The sequence below is a fragment of the Arachis ipaensis genome, chromosome B5 (assembly GCF_059453495.1).
Source record: "Arachis ipaensis isolate K30076 ecotype BB chromosome B5, ASM5945349v1, whole genome shotgun sequence".
In the NCBI taxonomy this organism is placed as follows: Eukaryota; Viridiplantae; Streptophyta; class Magnoliopsida; order Fabales; family Fabaceae; genus Arachis; species Arachis ipaensis.
This window is the reverse complement of record NC_142440.1, coordinates 132,300,060-132,320,852: the sequence shown is the minus strand read 5'-3', so window position 1 is coordinate 132,320,852 and position 20,793 is coordinate 132,300,060. Positions and strand designations below refer to the sequence as shown.

Below are 20,793 nucleotides of genomic sequence, written 5' to 3'. Positions count from 1 at the left end.
AATTAAATAAAGATATGTTTTTTTAATAAAAAATTTAATAACCAAATTAACCATTAATTATGTGGATAAGAAGTGATCCATAGCAAAATGAGGCGCTGGCTATAGTGGGAAGGAGAGGTTGTGTGGGAGGGCAGACGATGACGTTGACGCCCCAACTATGGTTAAGATAAGGACCAATTACAATGTGACACATAATGAAAGGTAACTTACATGTTATTTTAGAAGGGGTTGGGTAGCATTATATATATATATATATATATATACAAAACACACGAAGTAATTATTCAAAATATTTAATTAATATTTCCCCTGTCTCCCACCTTGACCTGTATATATAACACACAAGATCTAGTTGCTTCTTAGCAACAGCTAGCATCTTACTTCTGAATCCTCTTCCATTTTTCCTTTCTAGCGCTAGCCCTTTCCGTCTTCTCTGGAAATGGCTTTCAATAAGTCCATTCTTCTTCTGGGAATTTTTCTTGTGATGGCTACTAGTAAGGTACTCCTCTTATATATATATGGTTCACTGTTTTTGTTTTACGCTCACTCATCATTTGTACAGAAGAAATTATGTTCTTGGTTCTTGTGCATTATATATTAACTTGAAAATCCCACCTTTTTTTATCTTCATATGCAGGTTTCTTCATATAATGAAGATCTCAAGATGCAGGTGAGTATGTTCACACTTCACACTAAAGCTTTAAGTTTCATTTCATAACTTATTCACTTCCTGTGTGGTGTTAATACGCTGTTAATATTATAAAATCTTTATTTTCTGGACTTTCATGAGTTTTACAAAATATATATATACTATTAATGCTGTGTTCTCTTCATCTAATCTCTCTCTCTCTCTCTTAAAAATGTTACTATATATTTATTTGCATAAATAATAATGCCTACCGACATAAAAAAACGAAGAATGAGGGGATCGGATTAAGTATATTCACATTACTTTTATGTTTCACCGAATTTCCTTTGCATGAATAGAAAATCATAAGAAAAAAACGTTCTTTTTTTTTTCCCGTTCACTCTTCACTTAGCTTCAAATTAATCTTCTCGTCCTCCTTATCTCTATTAAACAAAGAACAACCATTAATTCCCTTAACTTAAAGATAGAAAATATTTTATGTAATACTTTTATTAGGCACGCTAAATCTCCACATGCATCTTTCTTTTTACAAGGTAGATGAGCATGGATAACAATTTCTAAAAAGAAATTAATTAACTAGTGTCCCCATAATGTTACAAAAAAAAAAAATTCCAATGTACTGTTAATATACATTTAATGGATAAAAAATTTAGAAAAAACATATTTTCTATTAAAACATGTTATTGTAGTTCTTTAACTATTATTTAAACATTCATTAACAAATAAATCCTTTTTTGAAATATGTTACAAATATGTTTAATATATATAATTTTTGGTGCAGGTGAGCTATACAAAACCTCCAGTAGGTGCCACGTCAGCACCACCAAAGCCACCAAGTACTACTACGCCACCTCCACCAGTGACCAGCACAGTACCCACACCACCCAAGGCTAAGGCACCATATACCCCTGTAGTGAAGGCACCCCCTCCTCCATTTGTGAAATCTCCATCTTACCCTCCACCACCCCCACCACCAACTCCAACTCCAATTCCAACTCCAACACCCCCCAAGGTAATATCTCCACCCACACCTTATCATCCTCCAGTGGTAAATCCCCCTGTTACTCCTACTCCAGCACCACCAACATCTCACATAGTTAAATCAAACAAAGGTAAGTCTACCAACCATAATCCATAATTCATAAAGTCCTTATTCCAGAATTAAAGGGGTTAAAAAAGTTTTGCTATCCTTGAAATTTGTAATATTTGTTTCCAGTCACGGTAAATTTCTTTTTATACTTTTGGTTAAGGAAATTTCAATTTTAATCCTTATTATTATTTTTTTTCAACCAACTTGTAGGGCACATGATAAGGTTGCCAACTATGAAAGTTCTTATAGGAATCCAAAGTTTAAAATTTTAATAAATATATTTATAAATGAATAATACTATCTTATTAATAAAATTTATTATTTTTAGTCAATATTTAGTTAATTTTAAATTTTAATATTAATAAAAGTGTTGATTTCTAATATTTTTTCTTGTATATTTATTAAAATAAAAAATTTAAAATTTCTTATTATGTGTGTTTAGGACTAGTTAAAACTTCTTTTTGCCCCCTTGAATATTGACATACCACGTTATGTTAAAAGTTTGTTTTTCACTGTAGGATTTACGCTTATTATTTTTTGTGTGGGAGAGAGCTTGAGTGCATCTCACAATGATAGGAGAAGAGATGAGTTTTTCGTTGCTATGGTGTGAACAAATCGGTCCCTCCGATTTGTTTCATTTTTAAAATCAACAATCACAAATCAGATGGTCCGATTTATGTTTTTAAAAATAAAAAAATTTTTACTGTTGAAATCGGACCGTCCGATTTCTATTTAAAAAAATAAAAAAAAAATAAAAAATACAAAACGGACCATGCGATTTGTAATTTTTTTTTATCAAACAAATCGGACCCTCCGATTTGTACTTTATTTTTTTTTTCAAACAAATCGGACCGTCCGATTTGAATAAAACACCATATAAAAAAAACACCTAATCTTCCCATAACAATGTATTACACATATATTTATACAATATAAAAAAAATTAGCCTAGGATTTAATATATAGTGACAAATTAGAGGCAACTGAACATTTAAAATTCAACTTCATTAGACATACAAAAAAAATCAATTATAAAATACACATTAAATATAAAATATATAATAAAAAATTAAGTTAAATATGCATTTATACATAAATATATAATAATTAATTTTAGTGATTAATTTTAATATATAAATAATATTTTTGATAATTTTTTAGATTTGAAAACGAAATTAAATATATTATACCAATGTATACCAATGTTTTTTATTTATTAGTTATTTATGATTCTGTGTTTTATGTGTAGAATGCGTGCCACGATGTGGTTATAGGTGCCAATTGCACTCAAGGACGAGAGTGTGCATGAGAGCATGCATGACTTGCTGCGAGCGCTGCAAATGTGTGCCCCCTGGAACTTACGGTAACCGCGAAAAATGTGGCAAATGCTACACTGGTATGGTCACTCATGGCAACAGATCCAAGTGCCCCTAGAATAATCAAATACTCCATACACCATATATTATATCTATGCCTTACTTTAATTTATTTCTTTTGTTACTGCTAGTAACTAAGTTTGAGTTGATTAGTAGGTGGAACTTTTGGTTAGTATTATTTCAACTAATTAAGTTGAGTTATATTATTATATCATGTGGTTTAAACTTTAAGTAGTGTATTTAATCGTTGGTTTTATTTTATCACCACTTTAATGTGTTGTCTCTGCGGGATTGATATCTGTGTACTCGGATGAAATCATATATGTTATATTATAGGAAAATTTTATAGCTTCTGCTGGCTAGAAGGAAGTGCTGGTATTTCAAATTTCATGACGTACGCTACCCTAATAATAATAGGTGTGAAGATGACATTGATAAATAATGATTATTTTGTTTAGGCTTTTGCTAATACATAATCTAAAGAAATATTTTAAGAATTATAAAAAATGTTTTATTAAAAGAATATTAAAAGTTTATTTTTTTTAATACATTAAGCAAGTAAAAAATTTTAGAAAAATTATTATTATATTATTAAAATATATACTTAAAACACCATGTAACTAAATTTTTCTTTTCAGTAGATTTGTTTACCATCTTTGTGGCATCATATCAAATTATGGCGGTGCCAGATCCTGTATTTATTTGTCCTTTGTCTAAGACATGGATTGAATTAACCATATGAAAGTTACAGTAGTATTAAATCGTGACATCTACCTCTGTCAGAATGTCTTAATTAAATATAATTAAAGCAACTAGAAACTAGTATATGGTAGCACCTAGCTAGTGCTCACTTTTTGCCTTTCGCAAATGAAAGCTTGAACTCTATATATACAGAAGTTAAATTTGTCATATAGTTTTAGTATTTTTTGAGTATTGGATTAATTAATTTTAAAACAAAAATATTATTTGTACATTAAAATTAGTTATTAAAATTAATTATTAATATATTTATATATAAATATATATATGATTTAATTTATTTTTAATGTGTATTTATATTTTAGTATGTATTTTAAATGAATAATTCATTTTAATAATTAATTTTAATATACATATAGCATCACTCATTTTAAAATTGTATAATAAATTTTATCAGCATATATTAATTTTTTTGCGATTGTTTTATGGTTTAATTAGTCTTTCGAGTTAAATTTGAAAAACATATAGAGGGCAGACACAAAAAGAATAGATATTAAATTAAATTTTAATTTTGTATTTAGTGTAAAATATATTATACTAAATTATATTTTAATATTTTATTAATTTAAAATAAATATAAAAATAAAACAAACAAAATTGTTTAAACACTTTTAATTTTTTATTAATGTAAAAACAAATAAAAACAAAATAAACCTCCTCTCTTTTTTCTTCTCTGTCTCCATGAATACCACTGCCTCCATGCTTTTCCACTCCCCAAATTCCCCAAATACCACTGCCTCCATGCTTTTCCACTACGTCTCTCCACCCTCTCTCTACTCCAAGTCTTGAATATCTTCTTCAACCTCTCCAACCATATAAAAAAGAAGCTTTGTTTCTTTCTCAATCCACTAAAATGGAGAACCATTAGAAATATGGGCAGAACAACCCATAAAGTGAAACGGGGTTATTAGAACGATGGTGCGGTGGCTCCGACCAGATCCGGCAGCGGCAACGATAACTGCAGCAGCAGCAATGGCTACAACGGTGACAAACAAGACAGAACAGCAGCGCGGGACAGAGCAGGAGCAACATAGCACTGCAGCAGCGGCAGTACCCACCGCCGTCGCCCTTGCGATCTCCAGCCCCTCTCTCCCTCTCTCCCTCGTCTCTCTTCTTATTCTCTCTCTCCATTCTTGTTCAACGGCAACCATGCTAGAAACGACGGCGATGGGAAACAACCGACTATGGAGGCAGTGGCATCCCCGTAGCTATTCCATTCTCTTCTAGTGTGTCTCGAAACTGGTCATGAGAATATTGAGTGCGAGTAGATTTGAAATTGTACTAGGTACACACTACCAGAAATACGGACGTTACTATCAGGAAGACACCCACAAATTAAAAGTAGCGGCAAATTTATATGGTTGTGGTAAATTTATATGGTTGTGGTAACTACTTGTAACACTTTGTATTTTTGTGGCCAAATTTTGTGGAATTTTTAGACGATTTGATTTGTTTGTGGCTAATTTGAGATAAGTTCTCTCAATTACCAGAGACCCAATTATCACTGTGGCAAAATTAAACGATTTTTACTTTCAAATTCTGCGTTTAATTTTGTGTTTTCCTTCATCCCTCTCAAAATATTTTGATACAGTATACATTTTCTAAATTTAAATCCTAACCTAAGGTAAATTCGATTTATCAGGGTGCAGATTTTTTCAATTTTTTAATAATTTGTTTCTTCTCCTTCCTTTTGACTGCTACCACTAAAAAAAAGTATACTAATCGTTTGATTTTAGATGTTGACGATGATGTGCAATTTTCTCACTTCGTATGATTCTTAAATTTTGACATATCTCTTAATTATGTGTTTTTTTACTTAGTACTAACTATGATGATTTGGTTAATTTCTCTTTTTTTATTTAATAGTAATTTTTTAACATATTATTCATTACTTGTATAAAAATCAGATTGTAATATAACCAAAGAGACTAAATTATATACATATAATTTTATTATTTATATTTTTTAATTGTTATATTTTTTATTCGTGTTCTTCTTGGTCAAATACAGTTTCGTGTCCAATTTTACCGTATGTATTAATTTAAAGAATTTGATAATGGAATAAAATGATTCAATTGAAAATGAATGTTAAAATTATAAAAAGAATACATGTTTATCTTTGATAAGATAGCTCTAACTAATTTTAGAAAGTAAAATATATTTACCATGATTGATTGGAATAATAACTAATTTAATTACTCATTATTTAATTACTCACTATTAATTTATGGCAACATTAATGAACAAAATCCTAACTTTTAAAATTCAAAATATTAGTTTTATACCTATATTTTATTAATTTAATAAAAAAATAAATTAAAATTAATTTTATGGAAGTTCATTTTCTAACTATATACAAAATTTTTATTCTTTTTCAATCCAAAAGTATTAAATTCTTATGTTTTAAGTTTATCTATTTTAATTTTTATTGAACGAGTTCAAATTTTGCCCTTCTTCAAGAGTGCCCCTTCCCCAGCCTCCAATAGTCTCAGAAGAGAAGACTAAGCTAAGCCATTTAATTTTAATTCAACAAGTCAAAATTTTAAATTCTAATTAGTATGTGAAATTTTTGAAATATAGTTTAAAGTTTTAAATTTTGTAATTTGATATTTTTTATTAAAATTAAATTTTACTCTAAATTAAAAAGTTATAGTTACTTCATTAAACAAAATTCAAATTAACATCTATGATAAGATGAATGAAATTTTTAACGGCAATATTAAGCTCAATTTTTATTTAGTAGTCCACTCACCCAGTTTTAACAATAACTCCTACCCACTATTCTCTAAATTCCTTATTTGTTAGTTCCTGCAATTGATTCAAGTTTGATAACATGCAGTCAATCCCTTTCGTAAATAACGTTTTCTTTAGTTTTTCCAAATCGTAATTTCTTAACTCCTGCACTCAGATCAAGCTGGCTAACCTTCAGAACAAATCCGTTTCCTTCAATCCCTGTTTAGGTTCTGGGTACGATCACACCGAACGTTTTGTGGAAGAGCAGAGACTACGATTTGCAGTCGAGTACTGTCAGTTCGACTCGTCATAGAAGCAAACAAAATTGGCGGAATTTGATTCTACAGGCAAACCCGAAGATGACTTAAAGAAACCCTAAGTTGCTCCATTGCACCTCCTTCACCGTCACTCTCTCTAGAGGGCAATGCTATGAATCTTGCCTCTCTAAAACACTGTAATACGATGTAATACGAGTCTTGTTGTTAGTGGAGATGAGTGCGTTATCTGAGGCATGACCAGAAACGATGAATTTGGGTAACTCTTTTGAAAGTATGCTTAATAACTCTTTCCCAATATTCTTTGTGTAGGAACTAGATATGCGTGTATCAATGCTACAACTTTGGCTCTTGCCGGCGGTGCTGTGATCCCCATGCATGATCTTAAAACTTCAGTGCCGGATACCTTAATAGCACCTCTTTACTTGGTATGCATCTATTTTACGTTAACTTTTCAATTGGCTAAATTCAAGTTTGTGTTTTTTTTTTTTAAACTGCTCCACTTTTGATTTAGCTTTGTTGTTTTGTAATTATTAAAACTTGTACAAATATGGACAGATTTAAACTATGTAGAAGACAGTGCTAGAGACCTTTGATGTTACCGTTGGAATTTTGCCACCAAAGTTGGATAAAGTGACACTTCTTCAGGTTAATTTTCATGGCATCATTTTGTTTTTTATATTTCTTTTAGTCAACAATGAAAGTTAATTTTAGACCTTTTTTTGTTATTCCAATATGCCTTTTTTTTTGTTGCTGGCGGTAGATAGATTTTAAATTATGAATTGACATTTTGAAAAATCTTATGTAACTGACAACGGAAGGCTCCAAAGAAGCTGCAAATTACATCCAAGAAGTAAGTATTGTACCTTAATTTTTATGATCATTTTCGATAAGGTCAAATCATGGCCTATTAATTTCTTAGCTTAATTCCTGATCTATATCTTACTTAGCAGATTTTATTGGAGCGCACAAAACAACCGGAGTATTGATGGGGTGTATAATTCAGTGGCTGAAGTTATGTCTTTTTTGCTATTTACCTAAAAATATTTTTGCATGTGGGTTGTCTGTATAACAAGAAATGCAGAGCTTGATAAATTCATTGTCAGCTTTTAGTTTACTATATCATTTTAGCAAAGTTTGATATTTATTTTGTAATAATTTTATTTGAATTTTTTTTAACATTAAATCCATTTAATCTAGGATATTTGCTTTTCGATACTAAGTATTTTTTAATTTTATATTTTTATACTATGGATAATACGTATAGGAATGTGATTATTTTTTTAATATTATAAGATGTAATTTTATATTAAAGAGCATTTTTATTATGGTATTTTTTTTTAATTTAACTTTTATCGTTAGCCACGGAAAAAAGTGTGGCAAAAAGGCTCGGCCTGGTCAATTTTATTACAGGTAAAGTGTGGCAGAAACAATTATTTCGTTGTGCATGCTTTTATTTTGCCACGGAAAAGATTGTGTCTAAACGTGCCAAAGTTGTGGCTAACAAAATGTCTCCACGGATATTAAAATCGTGGCTATTAGAGTAAAAAACGTGGCTAATTAAAAACGCGTCGCCCTCTTTAGCCACGGATGTTTATTTGTTATGAAAGCATAATTGCCACAGTTTTTTAATCCGTGGCTATACCCCTTATTTTGGGTAGTGGTAGAGCTTTTGTGAACAATGTGAATAATGAGCTCTAAAATTAGCCCAATAAAGTAAAAATACACTAAACATCTAAATTGTCCACCTAAATCTTAATATTAGGATAACCATCCACGCAGCTAGTAAATTGAACATCCGGTATATCCATTGATCACATTGTTTAATATTTTCATTGTCTACCTATAATTTTCCTTTGAAATTTTAAAAGTTAAACTAGAGTAATTTTAAAACGGTGATGCTAGGTAGCTAAAGAATAATTACAATATAAAAATGTCATGTAAAAATTTTTATTCTTTTGATAAGGAAGTGACATACATCTTATCATTTATCCTCTTTATCACCCACTCTTTTGCTGTGTACTTGGAGTCATTAATGTTCTTTTCAAAATCAGTTTCAGTTTTTCCCAAATCAAATTCCTAATATCCCTCAATCATATTATTATCCATTAAAATACAATAATTTTTTGCAAAAATTATGGAAGTTAAATTAAAAATTTTTAACAACTACTATACAACTTATATTTTATATATAGATTATTAAAATATATATATATATATATAAAAACAAAAATTAAAAAATACATTTTTAAAAATAATTAACTCGTCATATTAAAATCAATAAATAAGCATACATATGAATATTAAATAAAAATATTAAAATAATTAAAATTATGACCTATTAATGCACATATAAGATAATTTGAAGAATACAATAAGACATATAGTTTAACATTTGATAATATTAATTATAAAAATTTATTAATTATAGACATTATATGTATGAAATTATGAATATTATAAGTACAAAATTATAGATGTTATTATATGAAATTATGGATGTTATGTGTATGAATTTATAGATGTTATGAGTAAATTTATCAATTGAATAAACTAATTTAAGAATTTGACATTTTTTTAAATTCAATTATGATAAAATTTAAAAATATTTGTGTTAACTTTATAGTTACTTATGCAATAACTAAAAAATGATATGTGTATGGATGTAATGTCTAATAAACATGAATTTAATTTTTAGATATTAGTTGTATGTAATTATGGATGTTATGTATATGAGCTTATGAATGTTATGTATATGAACTTAATACAATATAATTATAAATACATATAAAAACACAAAAAAGAAAATTAAATCAGTTTATTACCATACCTCATCAAAACTAGTGTGGTTTTCCATATTCTCAAAAATTGGTTGACTAACAATAATTTCGACGGGTGAGTCCGTCTGTTGTTCAAATTCTTCAACACCTTCTACCATAGGTACTGTATTAAGGTCGAATTCAAATGTCATACTATTTGCAATGATAAAGACGACTTCTTATAAAATTTCTTGGCCTATTCTAATTGTGCTTGCAATGGTATTAGAGTTGTGAATTTTGAATAAAAATAATTGAATTAACAGAAACAAAACCATATTAGGGTAGCTTTTAGGTTTTGTATCTCCATTGAATGATGATACAACTAGAAAATTGCTTATTACAGATGAATTTACAGACAGATTTGGTCTTCATTACATACAGATTTTTGATTACCGACGAAATTACCGACGGATTTTGTCCCTCTGTAAAAGCCTCGTTCAAAATTACTTACTGACAGATTTTTTTTCCATCGGTAATTTATCGACAGATTTTTCCTCGGTAATCATCCCCTTTATTTCGCTAAAAACGTCAAATTTTTCGACAGATTTTTTGTCGGTAATTTACCAATAGATTTTTTTCCGTTATCGACAGATTTTTTTTCGGTAATTGTTACTTCCATTTCGCTTAACTCTTCCAATTTTCTGACAGATTTTTCATCGGTAACTAGCGTCAGATTTTTCGTCAGTAATTGGAGCCTAGGAAAGCATTTCCAGCTCTAAATACGGACAAATTTTCTGTCTGTAAATCCATCTGTAAGGTAAAACATAATTTTTTTTAGATTTTTTCATTGCAAAATAAATTCTTTAGGTTTCTTTTCTAAATTTACTCCATCAAACACACTGTAAATTGAATAAAAGAATGCCAAAAATCACATAAATAAACATAATATTCATTACATCATACCTAATTAGCATTCAAGAACAAAAGGACTCATGATTAATTGACAAAGTATGCTAAATAAAACTATGGTATTGTAACTTAAATTTTCAAACATGATATACAGTCAAGATTTGCACAATTCCTATGTCTCAATTCGCTTACTTCTGAACTACATAGGTAGCATTTTGCAAACTTATCAACTCCAGAAATTTGGGTCATGTCTGCTTCAGTTGTGGCCTGGGAATAGTACACAGACAAAGAGAGAGAGAGAGACACGAGAGTCAAATACAAATAAGTTTCCTATCCATTTTGCAGGACCTTCATTCTTTAAATAGTGAGAAACGCCTCCTTTCAAGGTATACAAATTCTGAAATCTTTGCTGCCTGTGAAACAACATCAAACCAAAAGGCCGAAACTAGCATTGAAAAACGGGAAAACAAAGATGAAATATCAATTCCCCGTAAGTAGAATTGTTTTCCTAATCCAAAGGAGATATAGCAGGCAGGGCTCACATACTATTACTAGAATAAAGAGGTAGAATTGTATAAAGAGGTATACAAAAGCGGAAGAATTGTTCCACAAAAAAAAAAAGGCGAAAAAATTGTGCAGAGATCTGGAAGAGGCATATAAAAGTGTATTATATTAATATGTAACAATGGACAGATAGATATAGAAACCTTTTAAGTTTTAACCGTACCAGTGCTTCATAAGATACCAACTAGTTAAGCTACTTTAGATACATTTCCAAGCATTTATTTACTGCCCTCAACTGTTTATTACACTGAAGATGTAGAGCTAAAATTCAACTCAGTAGAACTCAGCTTTGAACAATGCATGCATATAAGTTATAAAATTGCAATTAAAAGTTGAAACTAATAATGTGAGTAATGTTTGTAAAATTGAGATATAAATATTGCAATTAAAACTAAGGGTTAAATTGAGGTTCGCATATAAGTTTAAAAACCAGCTTAAATATTGTCTCAAAGTTTTATGAGGCCAATAATACTTCTTTCAAGTTTTGACTAATATATAGCCAACAAAGTATGAATTTCTTATTTTCTCATGTGTTGGTTCTATATGACTACTACAAAACAGTTGATCACGTATCAGCAACATAGTAGTATATATCTAGAGTGAGTTATTAGCTTAGCGAGGAAGTGAATTGAGTCTTGAGTTAGATTAACCATAAATTCAAATCATGAAATGCTTTTTTAGAAAGGGACCTTACTATTTACGATGTCAGGTTCTAAAGACTTACACTTTCGCATCTATTATTAAAGAAAATAAGAAGTCCAACATAATAATAGGAATGTTATATTCACCATTTCGTATTTACACGTTTTGTATATATTGTCTCTTTTAGTATATAAAGTGAAAGGGAGACAAACAAAAAAATGTAAATTGGAAGAGAAAAGGATTAAATTAGAACTATTCAGATTAGTATAGAGTGATCACCTCCAAAGTTTGTCCATCAAGGACTATATCCATATGGTGGAAGCACCAAAAATCAACCCCAAGTTTGTCTATGAATTCAAAGTTTGCTCTCACTGTGTAGTAATCTTATATGCACTAGCTATTATATTATATATTAATGCCCTAAATCATGGCATAAGAGATTCATGAAATCATAGATTAAATGTAAGAAATCAGTAAATACCAAAGTAAATAAATAAATAATTATTTTTGCTTGTAAAAACTCATAATATTAACAAATTTATTTAAAATAATATTAAAAACATCCCCCTTATTTATTGGTAGTGCCTACTTTTGCTGTTGCTATAGAAATTAGAACTAGAGAGAACCAAAATTAGAACCAGAAACAGAACAAGAAATTAGAAAAGAAGTAAGAACAAAATTAGAACAGATAGAACCAAAAATTAAAACCAAATTAGAACAAAACCTAAATCCCTAACAAAAAATCAGTACAGAAATCAATGGCAGTGAATTGGACAAGATGCGACAAAGCTCGACGAAAAATGACAAACCGGAGGAGAGGCGTCAGTGTTAGAATATACTGGAGAAGAGGCTGGCTTCGAAGTGGCAACTAATGCTCATAGAAGTTAGAATACAGTGTTATAGTAACTAACGAAATGAAATACATGCTTATATGAATCTTTTTCAGTCCATCCTTCGTGGAAGCTATTTTACTGTTCTCCCATGATGAAATGGATGAAAGCTTCTTTTGAGTTCTGCGAAATAAATTGATCCAAATCAGCAATAAATAGCTTGTTAGTTAATATGAAGAATGACATAGCTTTAGGTCTTACTTGTTTTCTGCTCTTGATTTCTCACTTTCTTCCCAGGCTTTGATCATTGACATCCTCTTCTCTGTTGCAACTCTTGCAAGCACAGCATCTGAATACAATCTTAGCATATGAAAATAAATCCACATAAAAATAGAATTCGAGATTCATCCACATACACTGATACATACCTCTGTTGACAGAGCCCTCAGAGGGTTAACAAAGCAAAGTAGGATAAACCTAAAATTGGCATAGAAATTGAGCCCTACACAACAGAATCGCAAAATCAGAGTATACCTGAAATTCACGAAGGGAGCAGACACAACGAGAGCGACGGTGGAAAGAGCTCGTGTGACGATGGCGATGAGAGCGGCGACGGAGAGAGCTCTGCGATGATGGCAACGAAGGGAGCAGACGCGACGAGGCAGTGGCAGAGAGAGCTCGTGCGACGTAAGGGGTGACGAAGAGAGTCGTGCGACGCGAGCGGCGGCGGCGGCGGTGGGAGAAGCTTGTGCGACGGAGAGAGTGAATGAAGGGCCAAATTGAAAGCTCGTGGGAATGAATCTGAAATTTCGAAAATTGTGTTAAAATTAGGGCAATTAAAATTTGGGATAGATTTAATAATTGATTAAGACGGAATTTTTGTCTGTAATAAATTTGAAATTAAAATCTTAATCTTACAGATAGAATTTGTCGAAAATATTTTAAAAAAAGTTTTAATTTTTTACCAACAGAAAATGTGTCGGAAATCCATTGGTATTTCTGACAGAAAAATTCTATCTAAAAAATTTATTTGTAATATATTATTTTCTAGTAGTGGTTGATTGGGTAGAGTGAATGTTCAACCTGCAACCTACTCTATCCACTGCGAATTAAATTTGTAACCCTACTAATCGAATTGAATCGAATTAAGTATACGCAGGTAAAATATATATTGACATTTCTATTCACACCAGCGCTAACCAGCGCTAATAAAGTATGATTTTAAATTAATTTGATATGTGTTATTGGCATTCATACTCGTGCTTATTTATTAATTATAATCCGATCAACTAAAAATCTTATTTAAAAAAATTACTTCATATTTTTTTATATTTTATTTTATTTTATGACAATTGGTATGTAAGTAAAAATATGAGTACATAGTGAAATTAGTAAAAATGTATTTAATTTATATTCGTAACTTTACATACATAATATTTATAATTTTATATTTATAATATTCATAATTATAATTATATATATATATATATATATATATATATATATATATAATATGTCCATAATTAATAAATTTTTTCAATTAATATTTTCAATTTTTAATTATATCTTATTATATATTTAAAATTATTGTTCCCACACGTGTGCTAATGTGTCATAATTTTAAATTATTTTAATATTTTTTATTGATATTCATATGTATGTTTATTTATTTATTTTAATCTTATAAGTTAATAATTATATTTAAAAATTTGTTTCATAATTTTTTGTCATATTTTATTTTTTAGTTTATATTTTATAAAACTCTATATATAAAAATATGACTTGTATAGCAAAAGTTGTTATAATATTTATAATTTTATATTTATAACATTTCTAATTTTAAACATAAATATTTATAATCAAGGAATCTAGACGAATTTGTTTATTATTTATTTTGCAGGTACAAATCAACAATTTTTAGATGTTTCTAATTTTCAATAATTGTGACTAATCGAATTTGAGATATTTAAATGCTTTTATAAAATATGTTATGGTGATTTGAGAATATTTTTTAGGGTTAATGATATAAAGATTTGGAATTTTCGTTTGTATGAAAAATTGTATAATTGTGGTTGTAATAATAAAAGATAGTTTTTTGGATTTGATTCACATAAAATTTAAAATTAATTCTTGGTATAATTAAGTGAAACGAGACATTTATAAAAAAATTAATTGTGTTAATTAAATCAAAAAAATAATTTACATTCTCTTATAAGTGATGATGATGATTATTATTATTATTATTATTATTATTATTATTATTATTATTATTATTATATTGTTTATGGTTTTTTGGCTAAGTAGCATTACTGAATCTAGAAAGTTGGTTGGAATCATCCTAATATAATCAATTTAATTCTCTCAATCTAATCAAACACACACCCACAACAAAGTGAGGTCGTTCTAGATTTTTTAGTAGGTTAACTTACATCTACTTATCTACTTAATATACTAAAATTGAATTTCTCCCAACTAATAAAGGAGACGTGTCGATCTCTCATGACTTCGTTTTTCCTTTAAAATGAACTTTCCTATTCTCTATTCTAAATTATTTTATAAAAATTATATTTATTATAATTATATTATAATTAATATTTAATGATTAATACATAATTATACTAATTTAGGAACATATATTTATTTTTAGAAAGTACTATTTTCATGTAATTAAAGCATTCTTCTCTCTTCTAAAATTATTTTTAGAAAAATATCTTTATTGTAATTATATTACAATTAGTATTTAATGAATAATGCATGATTATACTAATTTAGAAAAATATCTTTATTTTTAGAAAGTACTATTCTCATGTAATGAAATCACTATTCTCTCTTCTAAAATTATTTTTAGAAAAATATCTTTATTATAATTATATTACAATTAGCATTTAATGAATAATGCATGATTATACCAATTTAGAAAAATATCTTTATTATAATTATATAAAATAATCTACTTAATATACTAAAATTAGATTTTCCCCCAACTAATGAAAGTAAGGTGTCAATTTCTCATGAATTTATTTTCTTTTCAAAATAAAGGTACTATTCTCTCTTTTAAATTTATTTTAAAAAATATCTTTATTAGAATTATATTACAATTAGCATTTAATGAATAGTGCATAATTATATATACTGATTTAAAAAATATCTTAATTATAATTATATAAAAAGTGAAACATAAATTTATAATTCTAATTGCTATAAATATGATACTAACGTTCATAGTGGTAAATTGATATTGTAATAATTAATTTCTATAATTATTTTTGTACTACTAAAGGCTATATATAGTGTTTCTTTGTGGTTAGTGAGTCTAAATCTAAGAATCAAAGCATTTTTTTTCTAATCTGTTATTCTTTTTTTATTGGACAATTGTTTCTAAGGAGCTTTGTAGGTCAAGTTCAAGTGACATCCCCTCTACGTTTTCTACATTTGTCAAAAAATATTCGAAGTAGAGCATATAATGAGATCGAATTTTCTCAATTTAGGTTCAATTTTGAAAATTCGTGCCAACCTTAAAATGCAATTCAAAGATTGGTACTATTTTAAATTTTTTCTCTTAAGCTTTTTGTATTAAAAATAATTTTATAACATATTGTATTTTTTTCAGAAACTACCGGTCTTTTGGTGCATTAATGCAATGCCATTGAAGAGAATAAAAGTCAATTTAATTTGACAATTTTAACAAGAAGATAGTCTGAATTTGTACCGATTCTAAGTATTCGATCTTATGATGTTATTTCGGTTGGTTGTTACGAGAATGACTCTAATCTATACGTATCTAAGGATTAGAATAGATTAAATATTATTTAAATAATTTAGTTCTGATATTAGTAGTTGATTAAATTAGTTTTAGAGAAATTTAAATTGTTGTCTCAATTTATATATTATGACTTTTATGGATATGTTATTTTTAAACTTTTTAATATGATTTTTTTAAGTTTGTTTTCTTTTTTGATATATGTATCACCTTTTTTTTTGTATTTTAGATTAGTAATGCAATTATTAAGAGAAATGTAATTCATCAATAAATTAGAATGATTAAAAGTTTAATTAAGATTAACTAACATCTGTTTTAGACACAAGATTGATTAATTAAGATTAAGGTGTGAAAAAGAAAAAAGAGTCACAATACGTGATTATGCTTTCTTACTAATATATAAAAATACGTGAAAGAAAAAAAATTAAAATATCATTATTTAAAAAAAATTGTTAATCATACATATGAAAAGAGATTGGAAAATATACATGAATATAAAAAATAAAAAATTATTACTCGATTGTAGAATAAAAAATAATCATATATATAAAAAAATAATCATAACAAAAAAATAATTAGCATATGTGACTTAAATTTTTATATGTACAATTAATATTCTATTTAGTCAACTAATTAATTTAATCAATTATTTTTTAATTTATTTTTTTGAATTCAATAAATCAAATAATAAAATCAATTATACTAATTATTTGTATTAACTAACTGATTTGATTAATTCTTAAAAATATTTTTATTTAATTTATTTTATTTATTTAAATACATGAATTATAACTGATTAGTTATTTAATTTTATTACGATAAATATCAAATTCTATTTCGAATATAAAAATATAAAATTTTATTCCTTCCATTTTTATTTTACCACTATAAAAGATCATATATGCTAGAAGAAATTATCATTCATTTACCAATTACTCTTTTATTAGGTAGCTTTTACAACAATTTTTTTCTTCCTGTGAGGCATCGTCGCAAGAAGGCAACTATCGTGGACACAAACCACCACACACTCTTCAACTCCCGTGCTCATCATTCAGAGCAATATATGATGTTATCCATGAAGTATTTATAGACTATGGTGTTATTATGTATGCATAAATAAAAATTTTCATAATTAAACTTAAGTCATTTACCTGTTTGTATGGTATATTATAGTGTGAAATTACTTTCAATTTGTGTTGTGCAATGATATTATGGTTTAATTTAAGCTTTTGTTTTAGAACTGTGTTATGATTTTATCTCATCTTTTTCTCTTAGATATCAAGTTAATGTATTTTTATTTATTATTATTGAAACAGATGTTGTAAGACCCCAGGTTTTTGAAAATTAAATAATTAGCTATTTATGAGTTATTATAATTGTTGAGTTTTGTTTTTAAAAAAATTAATTCTAACAAAAATAATTAAATAGAATTTTAGGATTATTAAAGTCTCATTCAATTATGACTTATTCTATTAGTTTAAAATATTTATTAAAAACTATTTTAATAGACAAAATATTTAAATTAACTTTTTTTTTTATTATTATTATTATTATTATTATTATTATTATTAAAGTTTAAAAGAAAAAAAAAAGAGAAAAGAATGGCCGAAGCCATTAAGAGAACAAAGAGAGAAATAGAATGTTATTTACTATGCTTATTATACTTACTATGCTTACTATACTTACTAATATATATATATATATATATATATAAAACCAATGAGGTATGTCCTTTTTCATGACACCTAACCCTTTTCTTAATAAAAGCTTCAGCACTAATCCATTCTTTCTTTTAAATCATGAACAAGTCAGTTAAGAAACAAAAAGAAAGGAAACGTGGCTTGTATATATATAACACTTTGACACCTAATGAGTTTTAGTATTACAAAATTCTCATTCAATACCCTTAGCTTTTAATCACATTCATCTCTTTCATATCACCGAATGAAGGAAAGAAAAAAAAAAAAGAGAGAAACACCGTGAGAGAGAGAAGAGAACGGAAACCATGGAACCGTGAGTTTCTAACTTCGATTACTTGCGATCCGTAACTCCAATAAAAAATCTAATCCGGTAAAAGTGTTCGTATCTTTCTCCTCTATGCGTTGACATTATTTTTGTTCGGTGGAAGCTGACGGTAACATAACTCTCCTTCCTCTTGAGTTCGGCCAATTGGAGTTCTAGGAGGCACAGACGATTTCTGACGCTTTCCTCTTCAGCAGCTCGATTAAAAAGTTTTTCCAAAGTTTTTGTTGATTTTGATTTCGTATGAAGGTAGAGGATTTATTTTAAAATTAATCGTTTAAATTTATGAATGCCATTGAAGTTTAGTGAGTAATTGCAAATAATTTATAGATGTCTTGCGTGATTAATTGATGAATTGGTTGAGTTGTGACTGAAAAAAGTAATTAAATTAGTGTTCTTGTTAAATTGAAAGATGATGAGTTAGTTATTAAAGAAATTGTTATGTTGATAATGGTTGAATGGAGTTGGATTTGAGATTAGTTTGGGAAGTTAGGAATCTGAGGGAGCCCACATGGGTAGTAAAGTCCAATTTTAAGGGAAAAAGTGTTTTTGTTTTGAAAACCTGATTTAAATATGTATTTACATTAAGAAGTGAACTTTATATTAAAAATCTGATTTACAGGCTTATGGTGGGAAATGATTTTGAAATTGAACCTGGTTAGCTTTTAAATTTATAAAATGATTTGGCATTGGATTTGGATTGTCAGATTTATCAGGAATGGTCTTTGAGGATCGAAAATGATTTGGTTGGGACCCTTGAAGGGTGGCAAAGTCCGAATTTTAGAGGAAATGCTGCAGAAATTTTTATAAAACTTCGAGGCTTTGCTTAAAGCGTTAATCAAAAGAGAATTTGATTTAAAACTCATTCTATTTGGTTTTCAACTTAGCAGGAAAAGTTATGTTTTAAGTTTATTCTATTGAAAAAAGTTTTTTGTTTAAGTAATAACTTGAATCCAATTTATTAAGGAAAGGAATTTTTATTAAACGTTAAAGAAGTTTGGCTATCTAGGAACTAATGTTTTGGGGTATGATAAGTGAAGGAATATGTGGTGATGCGGAGGTGTAAATAATAATAAGGTGATGCGGAGGTATGTATAGTTAAGCAGTGATGCGGAGGTATGAGTATGTAATTGGTGATGTGGAGGAATAATGAAAAGTCATGAGTGGAATAAACAACTGGTAGCATATTGTATGTTGAATGGGCATTTGTGCCAAATTGCTAATGCGAAAGGGCCCGCCTAACGGATAGCCTGAGATTGCTAAAGCGGGAATGTTCGCCTAATTGATAGCACTGTTTCTTACTGTGATACACGTTATTATGATGAGGCCTAATTGACACGGGTAACCGTGATGCCAAGGTGTCTAATTGATACAGTAAAGAAACCATATTCGGGGTTCGCTCCGAGTAACGTCGGGTTGCGGGTAGACAACCGACGCGTTAGGGATAGACATGCATCATGTTGTTTGTACATTTGCATTTGATTGCGCTTGCTTGTCTTATTACTTTGTGATTGTATTGTTTGTCTTGTTGTGACTTGCTTGTACATTGAATTGAATCTCTTACTTGCACTACTTGTTTGTGAGTGTATTAAAGTAATTACGAGTTGACATTTGACTGAGGATTAATATGTGGCTGAGAGACAGAAAGTGTGACTAATTTTATATTTAAGTTTTGTTTTGAGTTAAGAGATTTTAAAAGGAGGTAATTAATTATCTAAAGTAGAACCAAGAGTATTTTCTAAGGGTTTGATAAAAATATATTTTTATTGAGTAAAGTTAATTATTTGCATTTTATTTCATTACTTTTACGGCATTCCTATTCCCTACTGAGAACGTGTAGTTTGTTCTCACCCCAAATCTTACACCCTTTCAGAGACTCAGGTTCGGAGATTCAGTAAAAAGCTGCAGACGATTAGTAGATTTACTTGTGATTCCTGTTGTTTTTATAGAGTTCCCTCGCCCTTGTTGTTTCAGGGTTTTTATTTTATCCAGAGGGATAGGTATTGTATTTGAGTTTTACATTGAATTTAATCGTATAACCTCTATTATTATTAGTAATTATGTGATTATTATTATTTGAAGATCTTTTGTTATGTGATTTTTAATTACTAAAATCTTTTTCTGAAATTTTCTTAAAAACGGGAGCGTGATATCGACGTAAAGGCTCAATATTAAATAGTTAATAAGGAAAACAGGTTAGTAATGCCTTACTTTTGGCACGATCATGACGTGCTAAAAGTTAGGGTGTTACAGATGTGATATAAAATTTGTAAAAAAAAAAATAAAACTCTCACACTCAATTTATTTTATTGTAGTCTTTTATCTCTTCTATTTCTTTTTATTTTATTCTTATTCATTTTATTTTCTTTTTAAATATCATATAATTTATTATAATTTATACCAATTAATTAATTATAATTTATTAT

General features: G+C 28.3%; 1 protein-coding gene and 1 long non-coding RNA gene across 2 annotated transcripts; both read left to right on the top strand.

Moving 5' to 3' along the window:
- The first annotated feature begins 352 nt into the window (after positions 1-352).
- On the top strand, positions 353-3,462 carry LOC107643982 (Gibberellin-regulated family protein). The gene is made up of 4 exons (XM_016347745.3): positions 353-499; positions 638-670; positions 1,431-1,761; positions 2,988-3,462. The coding sequence occupies exons 1-4, from the start codon at positions 440-442 to the stop codon at positions 3,170-3,172; spliced, it is 609 nt and encodes a 202-aa protein (XP_016203231.1). The 5' UTR covers positions 353-439; the 3' UTR covers positions 3,173-3,462.
- Positions 3,463-18,260: 14,798 nt separating this feature from the next.
- On the top strand, positions 18,261-20,445 carry LOC148565822 (uncharacterized). The gene is made up of 2 exons (XR_015883666.1): positions 18,261-18,616; positions 20,241-20,445. It is a non-coding gene; the product is annotated as an uncharacterized LOC148565822 (long non-coding RNA).
- Positions 20,446-20,793: the final 348 nt, after the last annotated feature.